The sequence below is a fragment of the Macrosteles quadrilineatus genome, unplaced genomic scaffold (genome assembly GCF_028750875.1).
Source record: "Macrosteles quadrilineatus isolate MER2022 unplaced genomic scaffold, UCM_ALF_1.0 Scaffold_8__2_contigs__length_117827958, whole genome shotgun sequence".
NCBI classification, from domain to species: domain Eukaryota; kingdom Metazoa; phylum Arthropoda; class Insecta; order Hemiptera; family Cicadellidae; genus Macrosteles; species Macrosteles quadrilineatus.
In genome coordinates, this window is record NW_026542601.1 from 83,441,677 (window position 1) to 83,464,583 (window position 22,907).

At 33.1% G+C, this 22,907-nt stretch overlaps 1 protein-coding gene across 3 annotated transcripts in view; it reads left to right on the plus strand.

Annotated features, from left to right (window-relative positions):
- The window catches only part of LOC128999701 (dual specificity calcium/calmodulin-dependent 3',5'-cyclic nucleotide phosphodiesterase 1-like), a 64,513-nt gene that overhangs the window by 22,036 nt on the left and 19,570 nt on the right, over window positions 1-22,907 (plus strand). For all 3 annotated transcript variants that reach the window (XM_054426336.1, XM_054426337.1, XM_054426338.1), the window contains one exon: window positions 8,389-8,638. In XM_054426336.1, the coding sequence (XP_054282311.1) occupies window positions 8,389-8,638 (250 nt within the window). The remainder of the gene's footprint in view (window positions 1-8,388; window positions 8,639-22,907) is intronic.

Consider the following 22,907-nt stretch of genomic DNA (forward strand, 5'->3'; position numbering starts at 1 on the left):
TACTTAATTTATGATTTCAATTAAACTATTTTTCTTCTTTAATGTGAGTTTAACCAGTGTTATTACTTAGGGTCCTAGCAGAGATGAGGTGGTACTAGACTACTTATATTTTAGGTTAACTTTTACTATTAAATACGTCAATTACAATGATTAATTACTGACTAGATAAAACATTTAATTAAATTAACTTAAACTTGAGACGAATTCCATTTAAGCATTGCCAGTTAAAGTATGATAATTGGGATGTTCACATGTTAAGTACCTAATGATTGATTTGAACTTTGGAAACATCATTTCTAGATTAATGGTTTCACTTAAGAGCATGATGTGACACAATATGTAGATTTGAAATTATAGTATAAGTATAATTTAATTAATAAATAACTAATTAACACATGACAACCCGTTCTAGGAACACGTGTGAAAGCAACTACCTGTTGAATCTTTTATAGTTTTATAAACAAGTTTTTTACTAGCTTTTAAAGGATACATATTTGCTATGAAACTGAAAATTCAAGAACTTGATAATAGTTTATTCGAATAATCAGAGCCTAAAATGACTGCTTTCGGCTGGTAAATGAGCAATGGTCGAAAAGAAAAGAGACTTTTTTCTATCAGATAAACTATATTTTTTGTCATAATGCTCCATTGCCATTATTTTAGTTAAATAGTTAAAAAACATAAATTTCTACCATTGTGTATTTTGTAAAGTCTTTAATTTTTCCCTTCTCCTATTTTATAGGAACTGCTGTTTATGATATCCAAATTACATATTTATAGCCATACCAACACAGTGTTTCCTTCCTGATATTCTGTTAATTTTCAATTTGTCTGAACATCGATGATTTGGTATTTTTTAAGTGAAATATAAACACAATTAATCTTAAAAAAATAAACGTATTTATTAATCGAGACCAACCCATTTTGTAAAGGGTGTTTTTTTTTTTGCACAACCCAAATTAAAAGTACTGTGACACACATTTCAAAGACAAGACAACCATAGTATCCCTTTTTTTCTTTACTTCATTTCCGATCACCTTATATGCGTTGATGCATAGTTCTATGCTATCCTATATATCTATGTTATCTTTAGTGTGGATGGGAATCTATCGTAAATAAGACACATCATTGCGATTCCTCAATCTCGAAGAGTTTGAATAATACGTTGAAAGTAAATCATCGGTTTTATACCAAGAACGTTTTGAAATAAAGTTTCTAGATTTGATTTCAGTACCTAATAAATAACCTGTTATTGACATATAAGAATTAAAGGAAACCAAATCCAAATTAAGGAATACTTAGATTTAAGCTAAGATCAAATCAGACAAATGGAAATTCGCTTAGTCTGCATGTTTGCTGCGACGAGGGTATTTTTGTTTAACCCAGATTCGGTTTCATTAAATTTATAAAATATCAACAATAGTTCCAATTTAAGGTAACCGAATCTGTAGTTAACAAAAACACCCCCGCTGCAGCAAACCTGCTGACTAAGTGAATGTACAGATGACTGATTTGATTTAAACCATGTTGTGTCTTATTTACAAAAAAATATATAAAATAAAATTAACTTGTTACCATGTTCAATATCCTTTTATGCTTTCGACGACCGGTTTCGTGACAACAATCGCATCATCAGGCCAATCCTCGTAGAAAGATTCGTTATATTATATACATAAAGTTTTACTGGACACAAAACAAAAACACATTATATTTACAACGTTTTTATAGACAGAAACCATCGCGATGCGTGCACGCTTACATCGAGCCGGCCGCGACTCAAGTTACAAAAAAATCCCAGAGTCACTAAACCTCATTGATAACTATGCAACGCATATCAGCTGATTGGCAATGGAGTAAAGAAAATTGTGATACCAAAATATGAGGCTGTCATTAGAATGTGTCTTACAGTACATCTAATTTGGGTTGGGCGTTATAAATAACACTCTGTATAATCAGCAAACGAATTTTACATCTAAACCGTTTACAGCTGATCTCCTCAACTTTAGTTGACTCCTTTAGATCCACAACGCTTATATTTAATCCGCTGTGTATGCTGGAGTATGAAGAAAATTGTGTATTACTTCAGCAAGACATGATCGTAATACACTAATTATCGTACAGCATGCGATATGAATAAGAAAAAGAAAATTGATTGCCATTGACCAAGTTGTACATGCTCATGTCGATGTTGTTAATACAAGTGTCGTTAAAGTTTTGAGGTGGTTTAATCCAAAATAATCAAAAGGTGTTTGGTTTTCCAATTATTTCTTTCCGTTTAAACTAATGGTACAAACTGTGGACTCCGCTATTTAGTTTTAAAATACCATCTTTCATCATTACCAAATAGTCAACCACATTAAGAAACACAAGTTGAGTAACATCAGTGCACTCAAACCTAATTTGACATGAAACTCACTTTAAAACTTTGGATGTTAATATAAGACACCAGGTCTATTTGAAATATTTCCAGTGATGATTCCAAGCTATAAATTTTTATACAAGAGGCAATGATAGTTTACCGCTTGATGGTTAGGGGGGTTTATACATAAATAGGCGATTGAAGTAATTAAGTTGCATCGTGTAGAATAAGTCTTACTTCGTAAACTTTGCATCAAAAATCATGCAAGTAAAGGAAATCATTATTGGATTTGCACTATTTATTTTATAATTTGTTTATATCGCCGCACATGAATGAATTAGGTCTTGACCCATGAATTCCTGGTTTCTGCATGAATAACCCAGCATCATTCTGCATATCATCAGCAACTTTACTCTAAATTATTTTAATGTTGTCTGAAGAATAGTCATAGATAACAATTCGGTTTGTAAACTCACTAGTCTACCCAGTTAGTTTTGCATTGATTAGCATTTTGCAGGATGTCCACTACTTCAGTGCTTCACCATATTTAAACCTGATTCTTGCGTTTAACCATTGTAAGAGGTAATTGTTTAATCTAATTGTGTTTTGATAATTCAGTAACGTTTTGGTTGGGTAGTCCAGTAAGGTATCTATTACTGAATTATTTTTCTACATTGAATCATCTTAAAAACATTTTGGGCGTTATTCGACAGTTTCTAAGCAGTTAAGAAAGCAGTTAACTTCGAGGGATCTATAAAAACAATTTCAACAGATAAAGCTGCGCAAACAAATATCTAGCATGAGTAAAAAAACCTATACAAACTTTTTTTTACTATATGAAACTACAGTAATAAGATGTTTCAATGTGCCAAAAGTTTTTAACTAATCTTTTCTTTATATGAAATATTTTCCTTTGAATGTTTTGTCACTATAAATATAGAACTGTAGCGGTAGCTCGAAGGACTCGTCAACCGTTATACAGTAGTGGGAAAATAATGCATACGATATTAATTTCAAAGTCAACCAACCAGAAAGAGGAATGTATTTTATATTGTTTTTCGGAAGATACTTATATTCAAAACAATACTGAACAGTTAAATAACTGTCTATTTTCACATTCCATTTATTTTTACTTAAGATTTTTATCGAAATTAAGTCCCCTAAAACACATTACTTGAAAAGTTGTTTTGAACCTTTGTTATTCAATTGAAATGTTGTTTTTACTTAAGGCTATTGGTGTAAAAATGGATTGATTCAGTTGTTAGTAGGTGAGGCTCTTTTGATTAATTTATATGATAATTGTATAACTACCAATATTTGAAAAACTGAAGAATAATTGCCATTTGGCTGGTTACACACTCGTTGTCAGTCAGTCCTTCGGTATTGTCTAAATAAAATAACTTCAAATAATGCTTATTCACATATAATATTCAAACATAAATCCCAAAGTACCCATGAAATTTTGACAAAACTACAAGTCACACCCCCCATAAACGATCTTAAAATGTTCGTCATGACGAGAAACCTTGCAAAACTATACATTACTTCATAAATTTCCCTTTATTAAGGTCGTAATTATTTGTTTGTTATTCTTTAAATTTATTACCTTATTAAAATCAGGTGTGAAATTTGTTTGTATTACTACTGTATTCTGTTTTGTTTATTTCAACTTAACTTAACCAATTAATAATTTTATTAATACTTATGAAGTCAAACGTGGTGAAGCCCGTCGGGTAACAGCTAGTTTTTTTAGTACTCTTTTTTATCTACTTAATTTTCTAATTTTTACTTTGCATGAAAGACACATTGTAAAGACACATTAAGCAGGCTACTTAATTTATATTTTATGCATGGTAATTAATTTCTAATGTTATTAAATTACTTATAATAAACTAGCCTTTGGCAAACCTCTTTTTGGGCCTTGTTAGATAAAACTGTTTTAATTTACAAACCACAAAACGGTCTACGACTTTAGGTATCTACGATACTGAAAGTATCTTAACTGTAAATACATAAGATATACTATGTAATCTCATCTTCAACAATGGTAACGAATCCACTTTAAACCTAAAAGATAAGAACTTAATTTCTTAAGTATATAAGGATCAAACTTCTTATTAAACACGAAACAAAGTTATTTGGGAACCTTATGAGTATTGCATTTACCAACATTGAGATACATGTTTGAAAATAAATCAATATTTTCTGTTTGAGCCAACAGATTTTTTGAAACTATACTAATACAATGCGAAATTTACACAAGCAAACAAAAGTCCATGCTCTGGCTATAGCTCGGTGAAGAGACATGTGTAATGAATTTCTTAATTACCTACTTTAAGTCAGTGCAGTAGAATAAATTAAAATCGTCACACATACTCAACGCTGTCTTAATAATATTTAAATGTTTCATCATCATTACTACTGTGCACCCGTTTACTATATCCGTGTGTTTATTTACTTTTTTCAATGTTTTGCCATATTTAAACCTTTGCTTCATTTTTCAAACTTTGTTTACGTCCAAAGGAAACCCCTGATTTGGACAGACTGTTTGCTTTTTTGACCACAGTGATATTACATGACATTATCACGTTATAAGCCATTTGTAGTCAGTTGTATACTTAATAAAAAGGTTGTACAGTAGTATAATAAATCTATACTATTATATAAAAATCTAGTGGTGTCTGTCTGTATGTGTGTTACTAATAAGCGCATAAACTACTGAACTGACTGGGCTTAAATTTTACAAAAATATAGTTACCATACCAAGGACCATTATAGGACTATTCTCACTTCGATACTGACCGTGAGCTTTGCCCCTTTGGCTTTAAAAGTTCTGAGGTGAGGATTTTAAAAGTAAATATTGATTGGTCTCCATGGCTGCCATAAGAACACATACAGTGTTTACAATTTGCTATGCCACCCAAATGTAAATAAGCTGAACTGTCAAACCACATTAATTCACAATTCCACAGCTGGTTTATAAATAGGCATATAATATTCTCTACAATCATGTGACATGTTGTTCTTATATTTGATGGTTCATTGATTATTGATTTTATGAAATAAGTGAGATCGTATATCTGTTGCTGTATCTAACCCTTATTAATTATTTAAAATTTTGCTAATGTGAATGATTGTATTGAAAGATTTTGGTGTAAAAAATTGTGAAATTATAAAGTTCACATTTACTTGAATCATTTTAACATTTTTGAACATTTATGTGTTTAGAGTACGGCACACACCTTAAAAATTGAAACTTTTTTCTCAAGGAGATAATTAATTGTATATCTTTGCAATTTTCAGAGAAATATCGTTCACACCATTTGCTTTTTCAAAAATTTTTGAATCATAATTTCATATTACAACCCATAGATTAGTTATGATGTTTTCTAATCCAGAGGTAGTACTACCTATATTATAACTTTTGACACTTCCTGTAGAGTTCACATTCTATTCTAATATGTCTTCATGTCATTCAAACCATAATATTAACCAGATGTTGTAAATTATTGTTTGTCTATATTTGATTTTATCATTTAAAATAAGTAAAAGCTTTGAATTTTTTATTTGTTTTATTGTTTGAATTTTTTTTAATGTAATTAGTAAGTTAAAAGTTTTTGATAGGTACATTTATTGGAATTTAATCTTATTTTACACTGTTTTTAATTTCGGATTTAAAAAAGCACCACTTAAACATACATCAACCCCGGACGAAGGACGGGTACTCTGCTAGTATGTAATATATGCTTAAGAGCACTTAAGGCTCGATGTCTGTTTCCCTACAATGATTCAGACATTCAATTGTTTATTTATTTATTCTTTTGTTTTTTTTTTACATAAAATATTATTGAGTTAAGCATCTGACAGAGTGTGATACTGTAATAAGAATTTTCTTGTTCATAAAAACATTTTAATTGAGTTCAATCTGCAGACAACTCGTTGTAAATGATTTACCAAAGATACATCAGCATCATTAACTGTGGAATGCATTATAATTGAAATAATTGAGTCACGCTCTTTTAGTTACTTTACTCAACTAATTATATTCGTAAAAACTGGCAACGGCTGATCCTGAAAATTTGTGGCATACAAGTAAGTGTGATTAAAAATTGACAACAGTTGTCTCGAAATTATTTTGTTCCATTCTCTATTTTTTTTTCATATATTTTAACTGGTTAGGATTTTAATTGCGCAAAAGAGTTCCTTAACCACGCCAAGCCCTCAAAGAGTTTCAAAAATGTTCTTTAGTTGCGCTAAGTCAAGGGAGTGGGGAGTTTCCGACAGAACGAATATCCTTGCTTACATGTCCTACCGAACCTAACCTACTCAATTAATTATACCGTCAAAGAGGGCCGCCACTTGGTGCAGTTAATGAACGTATCGGGTGGCTCCCTGGAGTAGTTGGCGCAATTCAGGAATACCAGACTACCTTACTCAGGTTAGTTGGCACAATTAATGCCCACCCATTTGAACTACCTACACGTGCATCATATATTACCCTATTGCTAGCACGTTAAAATATTACGGTAACATCATAGAAAGTTCCAACGGATAACCATAAGGATGTTTTTGTTACTTTTTTATCGTCCCATGTCTTTCATTATGAGTAAAGTTTAAAATAGTTTCATCTTTTCTCTAATTGAAATAGACTTGTCCATTAAAGCGATTGCTTCATGTTGTGGAAGCCCAAGCTCAATCCTGGCAATCACCAAAAGCTATTAGCCTTTCGATAATATTAAGATTCAATGGTTTGGAGCCCACTTTTAGCAGAAGATGACCAATTCAGATGAATTAACATTTTAGGCGAGAAAACTGACCTAAAAGATTCGTCTTCATTTAAAGCCATACTATATATATTTTTAAATCATTTTTAAGGTATTCCAAAACTATTTCAGCAACGCCATTGTTTACAAAATTCTGTGTATTTATTATTGTTAGCATTATTGCTTGGATTCCATTGTATTATAATATTTTCCTAATAGAAAATATTAGGAAACACGCAGTAATATATGGAAATATTATATTAGGCACACTTCTTCCTAATGGAAGAAGTGCGCCTCACATGTGTGCTAATAGTAGGCTTCTCTTTTTCAAAAAAATATATTAATGACGTAATTTAACGTCGTAAACTTAATATTATCCTTAAAACTTTGAGATTTTCACAGTACTTTTACTTCAGTCCATGTCAGCAAAATGCATATGCTCGTGGTTGGATAATTTTCCAATCATCTTTCCGTGCTACATTGTTTGCCTTCTTTTCCTCTTGTATAATAAGAGAAATATTTGTTAAACCAGTGTTTGGACTGTGTTTATGTGTGCTAATGGGTACACAGCACATTAAATGCGAACGAAATGTTTTTTTTCGGCAAGGAATAAACAAAACTATGTACTTAAGAATTTTACCGAGATGGAATATGCTCAACCCTAGATCTATAAAATTGTGGAAAATTGATTCTTGATCTTCTGGAAAAAATACTAATCTATAGTTTTTACTGTCCATTTTTATAATACTTCACTTCTACATTAGTATCTATAGTAGGAGAAATAGTGGATTCATTGTGGAGCATATTTACAGTATCGCATTGTATTAATACTTTCCTGAACTATAAGCGTCCTGCATTTTTATTGAATCTAATCGTGATATGTTATTTACACTTTATACTCTTCGTCAATTTTCTATTGAAAAATAAGGTGCACGTTCATTTTTAAGTGTTTTTGGGAAGTTAAAGTCTTAGTTGAATAACTTGGAAAATATTAACACGACCAAAGCCCCGATATGTATATTAATAATTTACAATCTAAAAAAATCCTCATAAGCCAAATCCCTTAAATTATTTTAACTATGATGCATCAAGATATGAGGTTTACGCACAGATGCGCACCCATAACTACTATACCACCAATACTTTAAAATGAACGTGCGACGCATAGACTAAGTAGAACACCGATTGCATTTTCCTTTTGTTGTTTGATCGTGGCATGGCTCCCCAGCATGTCTTCCCTTGGTAACTAAGGTCCGTTGGTTACAGGAGGTTGGCGGACGAGGATGACGAGCTGTCCGAGGTACAGCCGGACGCGGTTCCCGCCGAAGTACGAGAATGGCTCACCTCCACATTCACGAGACAGCTGGCACCTACGAGGTGTCGGAAGGAGGAGAAGCCCAAGTTTCGGTCAGTCGCCCAGGCCATCCGAGCAGGGATATTCGTTGACCGAATCTATCGGAGAATGGCCGCCAGTGGGTTTATGCAGTTTTCACCGGAAATCGTCGAGGTCTTAAAGGTAGGTTAAGTTAGGTTAGTTTAAAGTATTATAGCCCACAGAGAATTAAGGAACAGAGGATACACTCCATGGTACTTTTAAGTGGTGTCTAGCACTAGTGCTGGTGTATAGAACAAAGTCCAACACTGCTACGCTACCATGTGAATAGAAATTCCACCTGTTTGATAGAAATTACAGCACATTGCCCTCCGTTTGGTTTGGGCTCTTCCTTGCCCGTCACAAAACAGTATGTTTCCTGCACAACATGCTAGAGCTGAAAGTGCAAGGTTGTCCCAAGGGTGTTTCCTCTGTACCTTACTTCTCTGTGTATATAGTAGGTTACGAGTTCAGGGATGAGCTACATCAACTAGTAAATGCATTGTAACTTATCTATTTTTTTTTTTTCATTGAAACAAATCATCATAAAAGTTCGAATACTCATATTATTGCAACTTCGAAAGACCAAGGAACATAAGTTATTTATAGTTTGGAAAAATACAGAAACCAACCCAGGCATATAAACCAACTCCTGATCCAATGGGTGGTTTGGTAACGCGAAAAAAATGTAAATGCACTTTCATTAATACAAATATCCGAAAAACAAAAAGCAAATGAATATTTTTTTCCCACGGGGTGAATTGTTTGGTTGAATCTTGCTGTGAAATCCACGTACAAATAAAACTCATATCAGCGCTTTCCGCCTGATTCGACAGAGCCAAATCCAACAAGGGATGTTCTCTGCGATAAACACATTTAGTTGCACAAACATATCGGCTGCTTTGCATACCCGGTTGTCGATCGCACATCTATATTTTCATGTTTAGTTTGCTCCGAGTATTCAACATGCACTTTGCCACGATCCGTGTGTTGTTGAACCACTTTAAAGCTTTGTTGGTCGTATGTATGACACGTTTTTTTACTATACATGAGTTATGTATACAGTTATCAGATAGGAGTTAATTTGAATGGACGAATTGGCTAGTTTATGCCGAGTAATGGCATCTAAGGTTAAATATGTTTTTCATTAGACATGGCCACAAGATTTAAATATATTTACAAATTGTTTTCTGAAAAATGAAAAATTCTATCCAGTCTCACAACGGGAAGGACAGCAAACTTGGAGATCATATAATTACGTATTTACAATTTATAAGTACAACCTTTGACTATTGATACAGCAATACATGTCATCCCCATGTTAAAGTTGACGTCTGTTTTCTTGCCAAAACCATCGTAGGATGACACTGATAGATTGTGCTGATTGTGCTGGTATAAATTACTGACTTAGCCTATATCGAATACTAAACTTTTTTACTTAGTCAAACTGATGGAACGACTTATTGTGAGCTATAGCAATTTTGTGATGACTCATCAACTAGCGCATTCTGTGACTGCCTTATACAAATAAGTTGTTTTTAATAGAAAAAAATGGCAACAGCTGGTTATTTTTTTATTAAAAATATTTATAGTTCTCTTGATATATGGCTTTGTATAAACCATTTACAATATTATCATTTCATACTACTTCAAACCTAACTGTTTCAGACATTGAATTTTAGTAGTTAAAACACCAGTAAATAACGTGTTCTGGGCTGCGTTTGATAAATTCTTTATCGGATGAAATGCAGGTTTGCTGCAGCGGGGGTGTATTCATTTGCTGTTAAATGACGAACATCCATAATCGATTAGACGTCGGGCAATAACAGTGGAATCACCCTTACACAATTTTAAGAATGCTCGCTAAATACACACGTACACAAAAACACTGCAAATGTAATTTCTTTAGAAAAACATTTTTACTGTTAACACTTCATCACTCTTTGACACAAAAAAAATATTTCCTTCAAAAATCACCAATTTTTTTTATTCAGGGAGTTACTTTGATTACTTTTAAGAGGAAAACTTAAAATGATTTTAGTTCAGGTGACCGACGGTTCTTCAATGCTTTAGTACTAGATAGAGGGCACGGCAGCCCATAGCGATGGTAAAAAAATCCATTTTCTGTGCTATAAGTGCTGTTTGTAATATGCAAGCAACAATTTCACGTTGGGAGAGGGAGGTACAATATTTCACCGATGTGGAGCGCTAAGAGCGCCCTGGATGGACCCAGCTGTTGTCTTCATTGAACCACTTTATAAAGAGGACAGCAATGCTTCTGTGTGATTTATTATGATGGAAATATACATAAAGTTTCTCTCCTGAAGATTACATTGGGTAGTTTATTTAGTTGTAGATTTTATTTTCAATAATATTCCTTCGTCCATACAAAGTGTCTCGAATGTAAAACAGCCAAACTCCGGGAAATGGTTTTATTGGTCAATATAAAACAAAATTAAAGAATACAATTTTGTGGTACCTATTAAGGGAGATATATGCCGTAGTTGTTTTAAGTTTCATGATGGGTAGCCTCTGGACCATACAGCAACAATAATAATGGTTTAGTTTACCTCTGTCAATATGGCCCTTGCGTAGTTTGTCACTACTGCAGTTTCGTGCTCGTGGAGCACATCATCAGGTGAAGGTCACAAAAAGTTAAAACATTTTCCTTACGTGAAGGTCGTCAATTAACACACCGAAAAAACACATAACACACGAACGGTACGAAAAAACATTTAAGGGTGTTTGGTCGCAAATTTTCATGTCTGATTTTTTGTTATTGTTTAATTGTACTAAAAATTAGAGATACAAATATATAAGAAAAAATGTTTTATTTTGAATATTAAGCGAGATATGGAGCTTGAAAGTAGTAAATTTGTAATCTTTGGTACCAGTTCACAGGGAGAATGGGTAATGCGATTCTCACCAAAATTTGCATTCAGGTGTGGAAAAATAAGATAATAATCACTAGCTATTTAAAATTAAAAAATTAAAAAAAAAAATATTTTTTATTTTTTATTATTTTTTTTTATTAAAAAAAAATTAAAAATAGCTCTTTGTTTTTGGGAAAAATGTATCTGTATGTTGGAATAAAAAAAAATGTGATATGTTAACTCGTTTGGGCTGTGAATTCGTACCTTTGATGCCTTGCGCTGTCGGAGCACTACTCGTTGAGAGTTTGTACACTAACACCGGGGCTTTAGAATACTTTAACATCACGTAATTATTAACATCCTTTAACATTGAAAGAATACGTTTATCCTTGTACTAGCTGTAACCCGCGGGCTTTGCCCCGTTTAACTTCTTAATTTTCAAGATTATCTCGTTCGCATGGCTCAATCACGTCCTGGTTGAAGTTTGTTCGCTACGCTCACTCACCTTTGGGTTGAAGTTTGTTCGCTACGCTCACTCACCTTTGGGTTGGAGCTCGTTCGCTACGCTCACTCACCGTTAGGTTGGAGCTCGTTCGCTGCGCTCACTTGCCTTCAGGTTAGCTCGTTCGCTACGCTAACTCGCCTCCAGGTTGAAGTTCGTTCGCTACGCTCACTCACCTTTTGGTTGCAAATTAGCTGTTGTCATAAATGTTAAAGAAATAATAGTGCTGCACCCTGTTGGTAATCCATGTAACTTTAATGCTATTGAACATCACAGAACAGAACCAACTTGTTTAATTGAAACAGCTGTAAGATTGAATAATTCCATTTCTTATAAGGTTAACATGGGAAACTCCAGAGCCACTGGGGCGGAGCCCGAAAGGATTTTTGAAATAAGAATATGCCTATATGTTAATCGTGAATGTGAGCTATCATCATGCCAAATTTCAGCCCAATCCGACCAGTATTTTTCGCGTTCACTTGTCACAAACATACATCCATACATCTAAACTTTCTCATTTATAATATTAGTAGGATTCTAAAGCCCCGGTGTTAGTGTACACACTCTCAACGAGTAGTGCTCCGACAGCGCAAGGCATCAAAGGTACGAATTCACAGTCCAAACGAGTTAACATATAAAATTTTTTTTATTCCAACATACAGATACATTTTTCCCAAAAACAAAGAGCTATTTTTAAATTTTTTTAAATTTCTTTTTAATTAAAAAAATGATAAAAAATAAAAAATAAATTTTTTTTAATTTTTTAATTTTAAATAGCTAGTGATTATTATCTTATTTTTCCACACCTGAATGCAAATTTTGGTGCGAATCGCATTACCCATTCTCCCTGTGAACTGGTACCAAAGATTAAAAATTTACTACTTTCAAGCTCCATATCTCGCTTAATATTCAAAATAAATAATTTTTTCTTATATATTTGTATCCCTAATTTTTAGTACAATTGAACAATAACAAAAAATAAGACATCAAATTTTTGACCAAACGCCCTTAACTTGGCCAATACATTAAAGACGTTACACACGGGGTCCGGCATGACTTGCCTTCTACCGGCGCCGGACCCCGTGTGTAACGTCTTTAATGTATTGGCCAAGTTAAATGTTTTTTCGTACCGTTCGTGTGTTATGTGTTTTTTCGGTGTGTTAATTGACGACCTTCACGTAAGGAAAATGTTTTAACTTTTTGTGACCTTCACCTGATGATGTGCTCCACGAGCACGAAACTGCAGTAGTGACAAACTACGCAAGGACCATATTGACAGAGGTAAACTAAACCATTATTATTGTTTTAAGTGTTTAACTTGATATCTATAAAACTATTTAAATTAAATATGCGTTTTAAAGTGGCAATGGAATATTTGTAGTTAAACAATAAAAAAAATCTTTTAATACAGGGAACTAATGTTTTTACGGTTCAAACTGAAACCAATACAAGTTTTGCTAAATACATGCCTATTATCTATTTTTAAATTTAAAAAACACCATGTTTTGGAGTCTTCAAACCACTAAAGCGGACATGAGCAGAAACCTCAAAAAAGTAAAATATGGTTGGAAAGCTTATAAAATGGCACAGTTGTCAGCATACTTTGCTACCTTCTTGTATACAGAGTGTAGAAAAATTCAATACACTAATGTTTTTAAATCTTTATTGTAGACATTAATTTTTATTTTGGAACTATTACAATGGAGTTTTTACGATTGATCCTCCATCATTTGCTATTATTCTCATTCAAGATTTAATTTAGAATACAAAAATAATTACATAATCTAATCAAATCCATTTACAGGTAATTGAAAAATTGCTGTATTGTGTTTAAAAACATGGTTATTTAAAAACAAAATTAAATAGTTCTTTGGGAAGCCAATTTTTAGACTTGGAACCTCGTGTATGCATCATCACACTTCATTTACTTTGTACTTACACCAACAATTTTTTTTGAGCGGAGCGAGCGAAGCGAGCGAAGCTCTTATACGTCGACTCTTATGCATTTCGTAATACGCAAACTCCTCCTAGACGGCTGAATCAATCGTTTTCAAATTTTGCATGGTGATTCAGACCATATCGGTGAGTGCCAACATCTATATGGCGTTACAAAAGTCTCTCAGGAATCCGCCCCACTGGGTCTCAAAGTTTCAATGTAATCCTTATGGAAGCAGTATTTGACACATAAACAAAGACATATGATCAGCTGTTGACTTTTGAATGCAGTAGATAAAGAAATATCTAACAGCATTATTCCACAGATATTAGTACAGAAACGGTATGGATAATAAATATAATCAAATGACGACACTAGCTTGAGGTCCGTGACGTAGGAAGTGGTGAAGGAAGTAGAAAAAGTTAAGCAGTCTGGAGTGTGGAAACTGTTGATGACTATTAGATTTAGGTATCTGCATTCCTAAAATTCTATGGGAAGAGAGGAAAACGGGTCCTCGACGTAGGAAGTGGTGAAGGAAGGAGTCAAGGTGAGCTGACGAGCTGTCTGGAGTGTGGGAACTGTCTATGACGATTAGATTAAGGTATCTGCAATCTTAAAATGCTATTGAAAGGGTAGGAAACAGGTCCGCGACGTAGGAAGTGGTGAAGGAAGTAGTACAGGTGAGCTGTTCGGGGTATGGGATCCGTTTATTACCATTAGATTAAGGTATTTGCAATCCTAAATTCCCTGTGGAAAGGGAGGGAAACAGGTCCATGACGTAGGAAGTGGTGAAGGAAGTAGTTAAGGTGAGCTGTCCGGAGCGTGGGAACTGTTTATGACGATTAGATTAAGGTACCTGCAATCCTAAAATGCTATGGAAAGGGAGGGAAACAGGTCTGTGACGTAGGAAGTGTGAAGAGTGTAGTAAAGGCGAGCTGTCCGGAGTGTGAGAACTGTTTATGACGATTAGATTAACGTATCTGCAATCCTAAAACGCTATGGGAAGGGGGGGGGGGAACAGGTCCGCGACGTAGGAAGTGGTGAAGGAAGTAGTAAAGGCGAGTAGTTCGGAGTGTGGGATCTGTTTATGACCAATAGGTTAAGGTATTTGCAATCCAATAATGCTGAGGAAAGGGAGGGAAACAGGTCCGAGACGTAGAAAGTGATGAAGGAAGTAGTAAGGGTTGCAGTGCAGAGTGTGGGAACAGTCTTTGGCAATTGCATTAATATATTTGCAATCCTAAAATGCTATGGGAAGAGAGGGAAACAGATCCACGACGTTGGGGGTGGTGAAGGAAGTGGTAAAGGTGAGCAGTGTTGAGTGTGGGAATGGATTAATGTATCTGCAATGCTAAAATGCTATGGGAAGAGACTGTAGACTGTAGTTTAAAATTGTTACGAAGCATGAATCGATATATATTTTGATACAAGCAATCGTTTACAATAGAAATTTACAACTGAGTTGACAATAGCTGATTTTTACTCCATAGAGGCTAAAAAGTATTTTTACTCCCTAAAGGGAAATATGTTGGAATTTAGACCCACAACGCATGCATTAAAAACGACCGATTTTACTGCAGTATGACAAAAACAATAATATGAACCCTTGATGACTCCGCTCAATTTTGTGGATGCCTTTGCGAACGCCACCTAGTTAACACTAATGACCAGACACCCCGTATCCTGTATGATTAAAAAAACTTTTTAAACCCACTAAAAAGTAGAAAATAATTTATATACTTAGTTTATGAGTCATTAAAAAAACTATTGTTCGATTATTTTAGTTTTATTTTGACCCGTAAAACCATTTCCTGGAGTTACGCTGTTTACATACGGGACACCCTGTATATCATATCTATACAATGTATGATTAATTGTCTAAGCTTAAGCCCCTCATTGTCATGATTGATCTGGGGCCTGTTCTACTTGCAGTTGCAACCCATCCATATAGTATAAAATCAGCCTCTACGATACCTAATTTTCTTTAGTTAATAGCTATTTAATAGAGTTTGCCAATTGATTTAAATATTTAACAGGTAATAGTAGTTACTCAATCATAATGCAGATGTATTATTTTCTTCAAATATTCAATTCAAGTCGAGAATGCGGCTGTGCTAAATATATTTTCTCCAAGGTAAAACCTCTACTATGTTTTTAATTACTGTACTCGTATATGGGTGATCTTGAAGCATAGTTAACTTTCATTTGCTTTGGGACCTAAAATATAAAGTTGTATATCACACATGAAACATTGTTTGACAATTCCAAAATTTTAAAATCACAATTCAGTGACAAATGTTTTAAATTTTTATTTTGGAAATGATAGTGGTATGCCTATTTAAATCAACTGTTTATCTGGGTGCATAACTGCGTGTTTTAACCCAAATATAAGTGAAGGAGGAGTGTAGAATGGATATCTTTTGTAGCTTTGTTACTAAGATCAGCTGTTTCATTAGCCAGGATCATTTACTAAAAGCTCGATGATCAAGGACAGCTGGATTCAATTTCGAACTATCAAGAAGCTACTAACATTTTCTCGGGATCAAACCGGTGACCTTTTGATTACCAGGCGAGCACTATAACCACCAAGCTACCCAGCTAGTTACTAATAATATTACAGGCTAAGATTATCTATATTTACAATTTATAGGAATGTCTCCTTTATCTTAGGGAACGCTAAATCGCAAAATCCGTTAATATGTTCTCTTTCTTCACATACTGATTTACGACTATCAGTCATTTAACTTGAATTTATTGACAAAAAAAAATAAACCAAGTTATGAGTAAATACAGTTATACATTTCTTTTACAACCAACAATTCGTTTCAAACGGCAAATTATAAACGTTAATCTAATAGCATTAGATGTGTTTAGACACGTATTGTTGCGAATTGTAGCTTGTAACCAACTGAGAAGCGATTAACTGTACATCTCCAGGGCTTGTGCACTTCTGGTTCAACAAGTTATCTTGTAACCTTAAAACATTACCGAGATGTTCATCGAAGTGTAGTATCTGATCTATACACTTTCATTTGTGTAACCGCTTTTATAGAACATTGATTCCCAGGAACAGGTCAATAGCTTTCCAAACTTTGGTAAGATTTTTTTTTTTTTGGGGGGGGGGTAAAATAGTTTCTGTGTGGACAGTTTGTATTGCAGTTCTCAGGCAAGCTATCTTGACATAGATATCCTTCCGTTAAATTGGATATATATACAAAGCCGTTTTAGGTTCAGTAATAATATATTAAAGTTTGTATTACATATTGTTTCTCATCCATTTCTAGATCGTATAGGTAAAAAAGTTAAGCCATCATGGTGGTTCTCAATAAATGATATTTAGTCCGAGAGAGTCTCATGAATGTTTAATATTTAAATGAATATTTTTCTCAAACAGTTCATGTATCTCTAGTATTGTATTAGATTTTATGAAAAAATTATTTTAGAAAACATTTATTATTCATACAGAAAAGTTCTGCCAAAAATATAAGGTAAGACCCCCCCCCCCTCTTTGTTTGCGGGTTTCGATCATCAGCCATAGCTTTTTTAAACGACAAAAGAAAATGTGTAACTAGAAGAAGTGAGAACTAACACCTCATTAAGACCAATGACTTTTTATAAAAGAATTCTCCCTTATAAAGTCACACAATAGAATGCAGAACGTATTGAGGTGGCGGTATAAGACCCAAGGCAGTGGCTAAATGTTTGCTGAAGATTAGCTTTTAAACTCCCATTGTAACAAATCTCACACCTCTCCCATTCTTTTTCCATCGTCAATTTATTAGTTTTTCATTTTTGAGATGACTCGATTGGAATATCAGAAAAGTAAAAAAGAGTGTTGAAATAAAAGTAAACTGTGTTATATTATTTTAGAACAAAATCCCTGACAATAAAGACTACAGGTTGCTATGGTGTCAATAGCTTCATATGTTCATAACAACTTTCATTGGTCATATATCGTTTTAAAAAGATCCTATTACTATTAGTGGTAAAACTAATTTGTTTTTCTTTGACATGTACGTAGCTTTCTTGTGTGTCTTGATAAGTACTAAATTCAAGCTTTATCATTTTAATTGTAATATCTACCTTTTAATGTTCGGAACAGGATAGTTTGAAACCTTAGTCACACTTCTTATAAAAAAAAACTAGGGCAATAGCTTTAACTATGTAAAATAATTTACTGGTGCAATACTCATGTTAAATTTGCAGGTATTTTTGGAATAAATATGAGCGTATTTGAATTGAGCTACCAACGAAAAGTGCTGATGAAATTCTTTTTCGAATACGCCATATTTTTTAGGATAAGCTAAAAGGGTAACATATTGTAAAATGATCAACGAAAATAAACATAAATGTCATAAATAGTTTGTTGTTGAAATATTCACAAAAATCAATTAGAAAGGTTGAAAATTAATGAACATATTGAATTTTATAAGCCTCAAAAGTAGAATTGTAATGCATGCAAGATACTGCAGGGCGAAAAAGTTTAGTGGTTGTACAATTTATTTACAAGAGTTTTTTCTGGTTTTGGCAAGTCCATTACGTCCAGGAAATATACAATAGGACCATTGCCCTGCAGTTATATTAAATAAAATTAGTGAATAATAACATGTCATTTTTCCCATAGGATTGCTGTATTCTAGATAAACTTAATTCTAGACTTAGGAAAACTTCTTAACTTAAAGCAATTGAAAACATAATTGGTTTTATGCAAAGACATGACTTCGGTAGTCAAACTAAACGCTTGTTAAATATAAGGGACAAATAAATATGTGTGAACTTTATTAGAACTCGTCATATTAGCCTGATGATCATGTTTCAAATACGTTCATTGTGGTGCATGAGTTTCAAATACAATCAGCTGGTGACGAGGTCATCAGCTGTTACATTGTTGTTCGTTCCAATCACTACAGTAAACCAGCAAACGTGAGTCAGTTGAACTTTTCGATTGTAGTAGTCGATAGTTAGTTGCTATTGATTGTTGTTGCAGAGTTACATGTAGTTTACATTCAAGCTCATTGTTTCAATCAAGCAAAAAAATACGAGTTTTACATCAAAAGTAAGGATAGGATTTGTTAACAATCTCACTTTAGGTGGTTTTAAAGATCCTAGATAACTAAAATACCCCCGCCGCAGCAAATCTGCAGACTAAGCGAATTTCCATTTACCTGGCTGGATTTCTACTGAAATATTCCGTTAAAATTGTCAGATTGATTTACCATTTAAATAACATTTAATTTTATTTCGTCCATCAGTGGGCTGCTACACAAAAGGTATTTAGGTGTGTTTTTTTTTTATTTTTTATTATTTTTTTAATCAAAATGTTGATAGCTTAGTATGAAATGTACAAAATTGCCAAATTTAATTAAAATATATTCATAAATAACTACAGTTTATTTATTCTCAATAAGAGTGACTTAGGAAATTTGTATTTAAAATATTTTGAATTATCTCCGTAACCATTAGGCATGAAACAACGCTTCAATATACAAAATTATTTCTTTTTTTTAGCTCCACGAAATGGTTTGGGAAGATATTGTGATTTTTTGTTTTTATGCTCCAAATGGGAAAACCCTATTTTCACCCCATAAAACCCGCCTTTCCATAGTCCGATCACGTTGATTCGCCGACTCGTTCGAATAAACGTAGGTTTGCACAATTGTACCAAATTTCTTCAAAATCGGATAATTTTTGCATTAGTTATCGCGCAGCCATAATGGAAAATTCACTAAAAAGTTAAAAATTGGAAACAATTTTTCACCCTCAAAACTTAAATTTTCTAATTTCTCTCTCGACTGTTTTGTAGAACATAAAAAATAAATTAGTAATTAAGTTATACTAGCTGTTACCCACGGGCTCCACCCCGTTTACTACATAAGTATTAATAAAACTATTGATTGGTTAAGTTAAGCTGAAATAAACAAAGCAGAATACAGTAATGGTAATACAAACAAATAATAACAGCTGAGGTATTTTTAACATTAGATAAATGGAAAATTTCCCTTTGGAAAGCAATTACGACCTTATAGGGCAATTTATGAAATAATGGATAATTTTGAGCAAGGTTTCTCGTCATGACGAACATTTTAAGTATATGGTTTATGGGGGGTGTGACTTGTAGTTTTCTCAAAAGTGCATGGGTACTTTTGGCTTTATATATAGATGGAAGTGTTTTTGTACAGTTTTTGTTATGGATAAAATAAAAATATGGTAAACTAAAATCCCCGTGTTATTTTTAGGGAGAAAAAGTAAACGGTTTCAGTTTGCTTATTTATGGATACGAGAGGTCGTCCAGTGGTCGAAATTCGACCAAAAATATGTAATGTACTCACTTCTCTATTTTCACCCCACACTGTAAATAAAACATGTGATTGGAGTTTCTTCCATTTGTTTTGATTTTCTGTTTATATTTCGTTGTTATTTCGTCACCAGCATTGCAACGCATAAAATCCATGTTAATTTTTTCAAATTTTCAAACTCATTTTTTGTGTTTATCTTTGAGTCTATTTAAATTTATAAAGGGATTCTGCACACCTACAGGAAAATTGCTTTCTAACGGTATGCGCAGATTAACCCCACGATGCACACAAGCTGAGAAAAAAGGTTTTAAAGAAACATGCTTGCCTATTAATATATAGATAGATACAGGGTGGCTGAAAAGTAACTTGCACCCCCCCTTAACTTTTCAACCATTTGAGATATTTGAAATCGGTTTGCGGCAACCTTCTTAGATATGAGAGGCTACAATAATTATGGTAAATTTAGAAAATTTTGCGCTTAGGGGTAGCGGGCGTAGGGAGTAGATCAAAATTTTCAAATGACAAGTATAGTCGAGTTTGGTATCATTTTACAGGTCTTGACGAAACATAAACATTGACATAAGGAAAACCAAAATCGGTCCACTAACAACAAAATTGCGCCCAAAAACGTTTCAAATCCAAATAACCAAGAGGGTGGTAAAAAAATTAATTTGCACCCTCTTTAACTTTTTGACTATTTGAGATACTTGAATCGGTTTGCGGCAACTTGTTTGGATATAAAGGGCTACGATAATTATCGTCAGTTTTGCAAATTTTGCCCTTAGGGGTATCGGTGGTAGGGGGTAGCTCAAAATGTTCAAATAGCAAGTATAGTCGAGTTTGGTATCATTTTGTAGGTCTTGACAAAACATAACAATTAACATAAAGAAAATAGAAATCGGACAATTAATAACAAAATGGCAGTTCAAAATTACTTTAAATAACCATTGTCTCAATCATTTTTAGCTGCCATTTTGTTATTAATGCTTCGATTTCTATTTTCTTTATGTTAATTGTTATGTTTCGTCAAGACCTACAAAATGATACCAAACTCGACTATACTTGCTATTTCAACATTTTGAGCTACCCCCTACCCCCGAACCCCTAAGGGCAAAATTTTCAAAATTTACCATAATTATTTCATATCCAAACAAGTTGCCGCAAACCGATTTCAAATATCTCAAATGGTTGAAAAGTTAGGGGGGGGGGGTGCAAGTTACTTTTCAACCATCCTGTATTGTGATCAAACTTTGCAAATTTATTAATTTTTTACTAAACTGTTGATATTTTACGAACTCACACTTTATTATCCTACCTGAAGTAGCGAACATAGCTAGCCTACTTAGGTATTACTGTAAACCTAATGTTATTAAAATAGGTGAAAATCAAATCAGGCAAATGAACATTTTCTTAGTCTGCAGGTTTGCTGTGACGGGGGTATTTTATTAATCCTACGTTCACAGAACTTGATTTAACAGGTGCCATACATAACATCCTGAAAACTGAATTATCCGTTTGTTTTAAGATTAGGAAAGAACGCTATATTGAAAATTCATTTTAAATGAATATGCTGTAGAATCTATTACATAGATAATATCTACAGCCAAATTATACGATGCAACTTTAAAAAGTGGCCATCCAGTTACATTTCGATTCGGCATGGCGAAAATTTTCGTTTACCAAATAACTTATCATCCATTAAAATTTAGTTGGAACTAAAAAGTATTTCATTTGGTCTTATTAATAAAATATGAATAAACAATTTTGCTAACAATAAGTCGCAATAAAATTTACAAGGAAGGTATTTCAATAAACCCTACGCTATGTCGTAGGTTTGTAAAAAAAATAAACTTTAACTTAAGGTGATTAGACTGAAATATAAAAGCCAGCAATCCAACTTTAAATATGCCAACCAACATTGTCTATTAAGCGATCCTATAAATTGTTGCAAGTTTTTCCATAGTCAAGCCATCATATGATGTGGGGTGTTGAACCACCAAAGTAATACAGGTTTGGTGGTTTGAGGCTCCACAACGGAAGCTTTTGGTTACTCTGTTAATTACTTTCACGCTTTCACTATATTAAAATTTAAAAGTTTTAAAATTTTACCATATCTAATTTTTAGTTTTAATAGTTCTATACTGTATAACGATTTAACCGATTCAATTTTGTACTGATCATTAAATCAAAGTATGTTCGGCTTAGTCATTACAATTTTTAAATTGGAGTATAGTAATTTTCACGCTTTAAAACACAAAATAATTAAGATCAGAAACAATAAATACTGCTAGATTTTTATAAATGTAAGTTATATTAATATATAATTACGGATTCAAACTCTAATGACTAAAAATAATAGTTTTTTTTTTTATTACAGGAATTATTTTGTAACACCGAAATGTAATTTTACGCGCAATAATTTACCATATATCACCTTTACAAAAACGTATATTTCGTTTACACAACTTTTACTAAATAGTGATGTAAATGAAACAATACCATGCAAGGTATGTGTAATGAAAGTTTGTAACATTATAACTATTGGTTTCGTTTCGCGAATGGCGTTTATTTCCCACAAAACCTACAATGACACATAAGATAATGGTGAATAGTTTAAAGGGGGGTTGCTAACCTAGGATTCCGGTCATGGACTTTGGTACAGGAGGAATGGGATAGATTTTTAATACTAATTAATTCTTTTAATTAGTATTTAACTTTTAATTCTTTTAAATTCTATTTTGATTCATCGACACAAATACTACAGTGAGAAAAACTAAAAATAGGAATAAGGTGTATATACTACTAT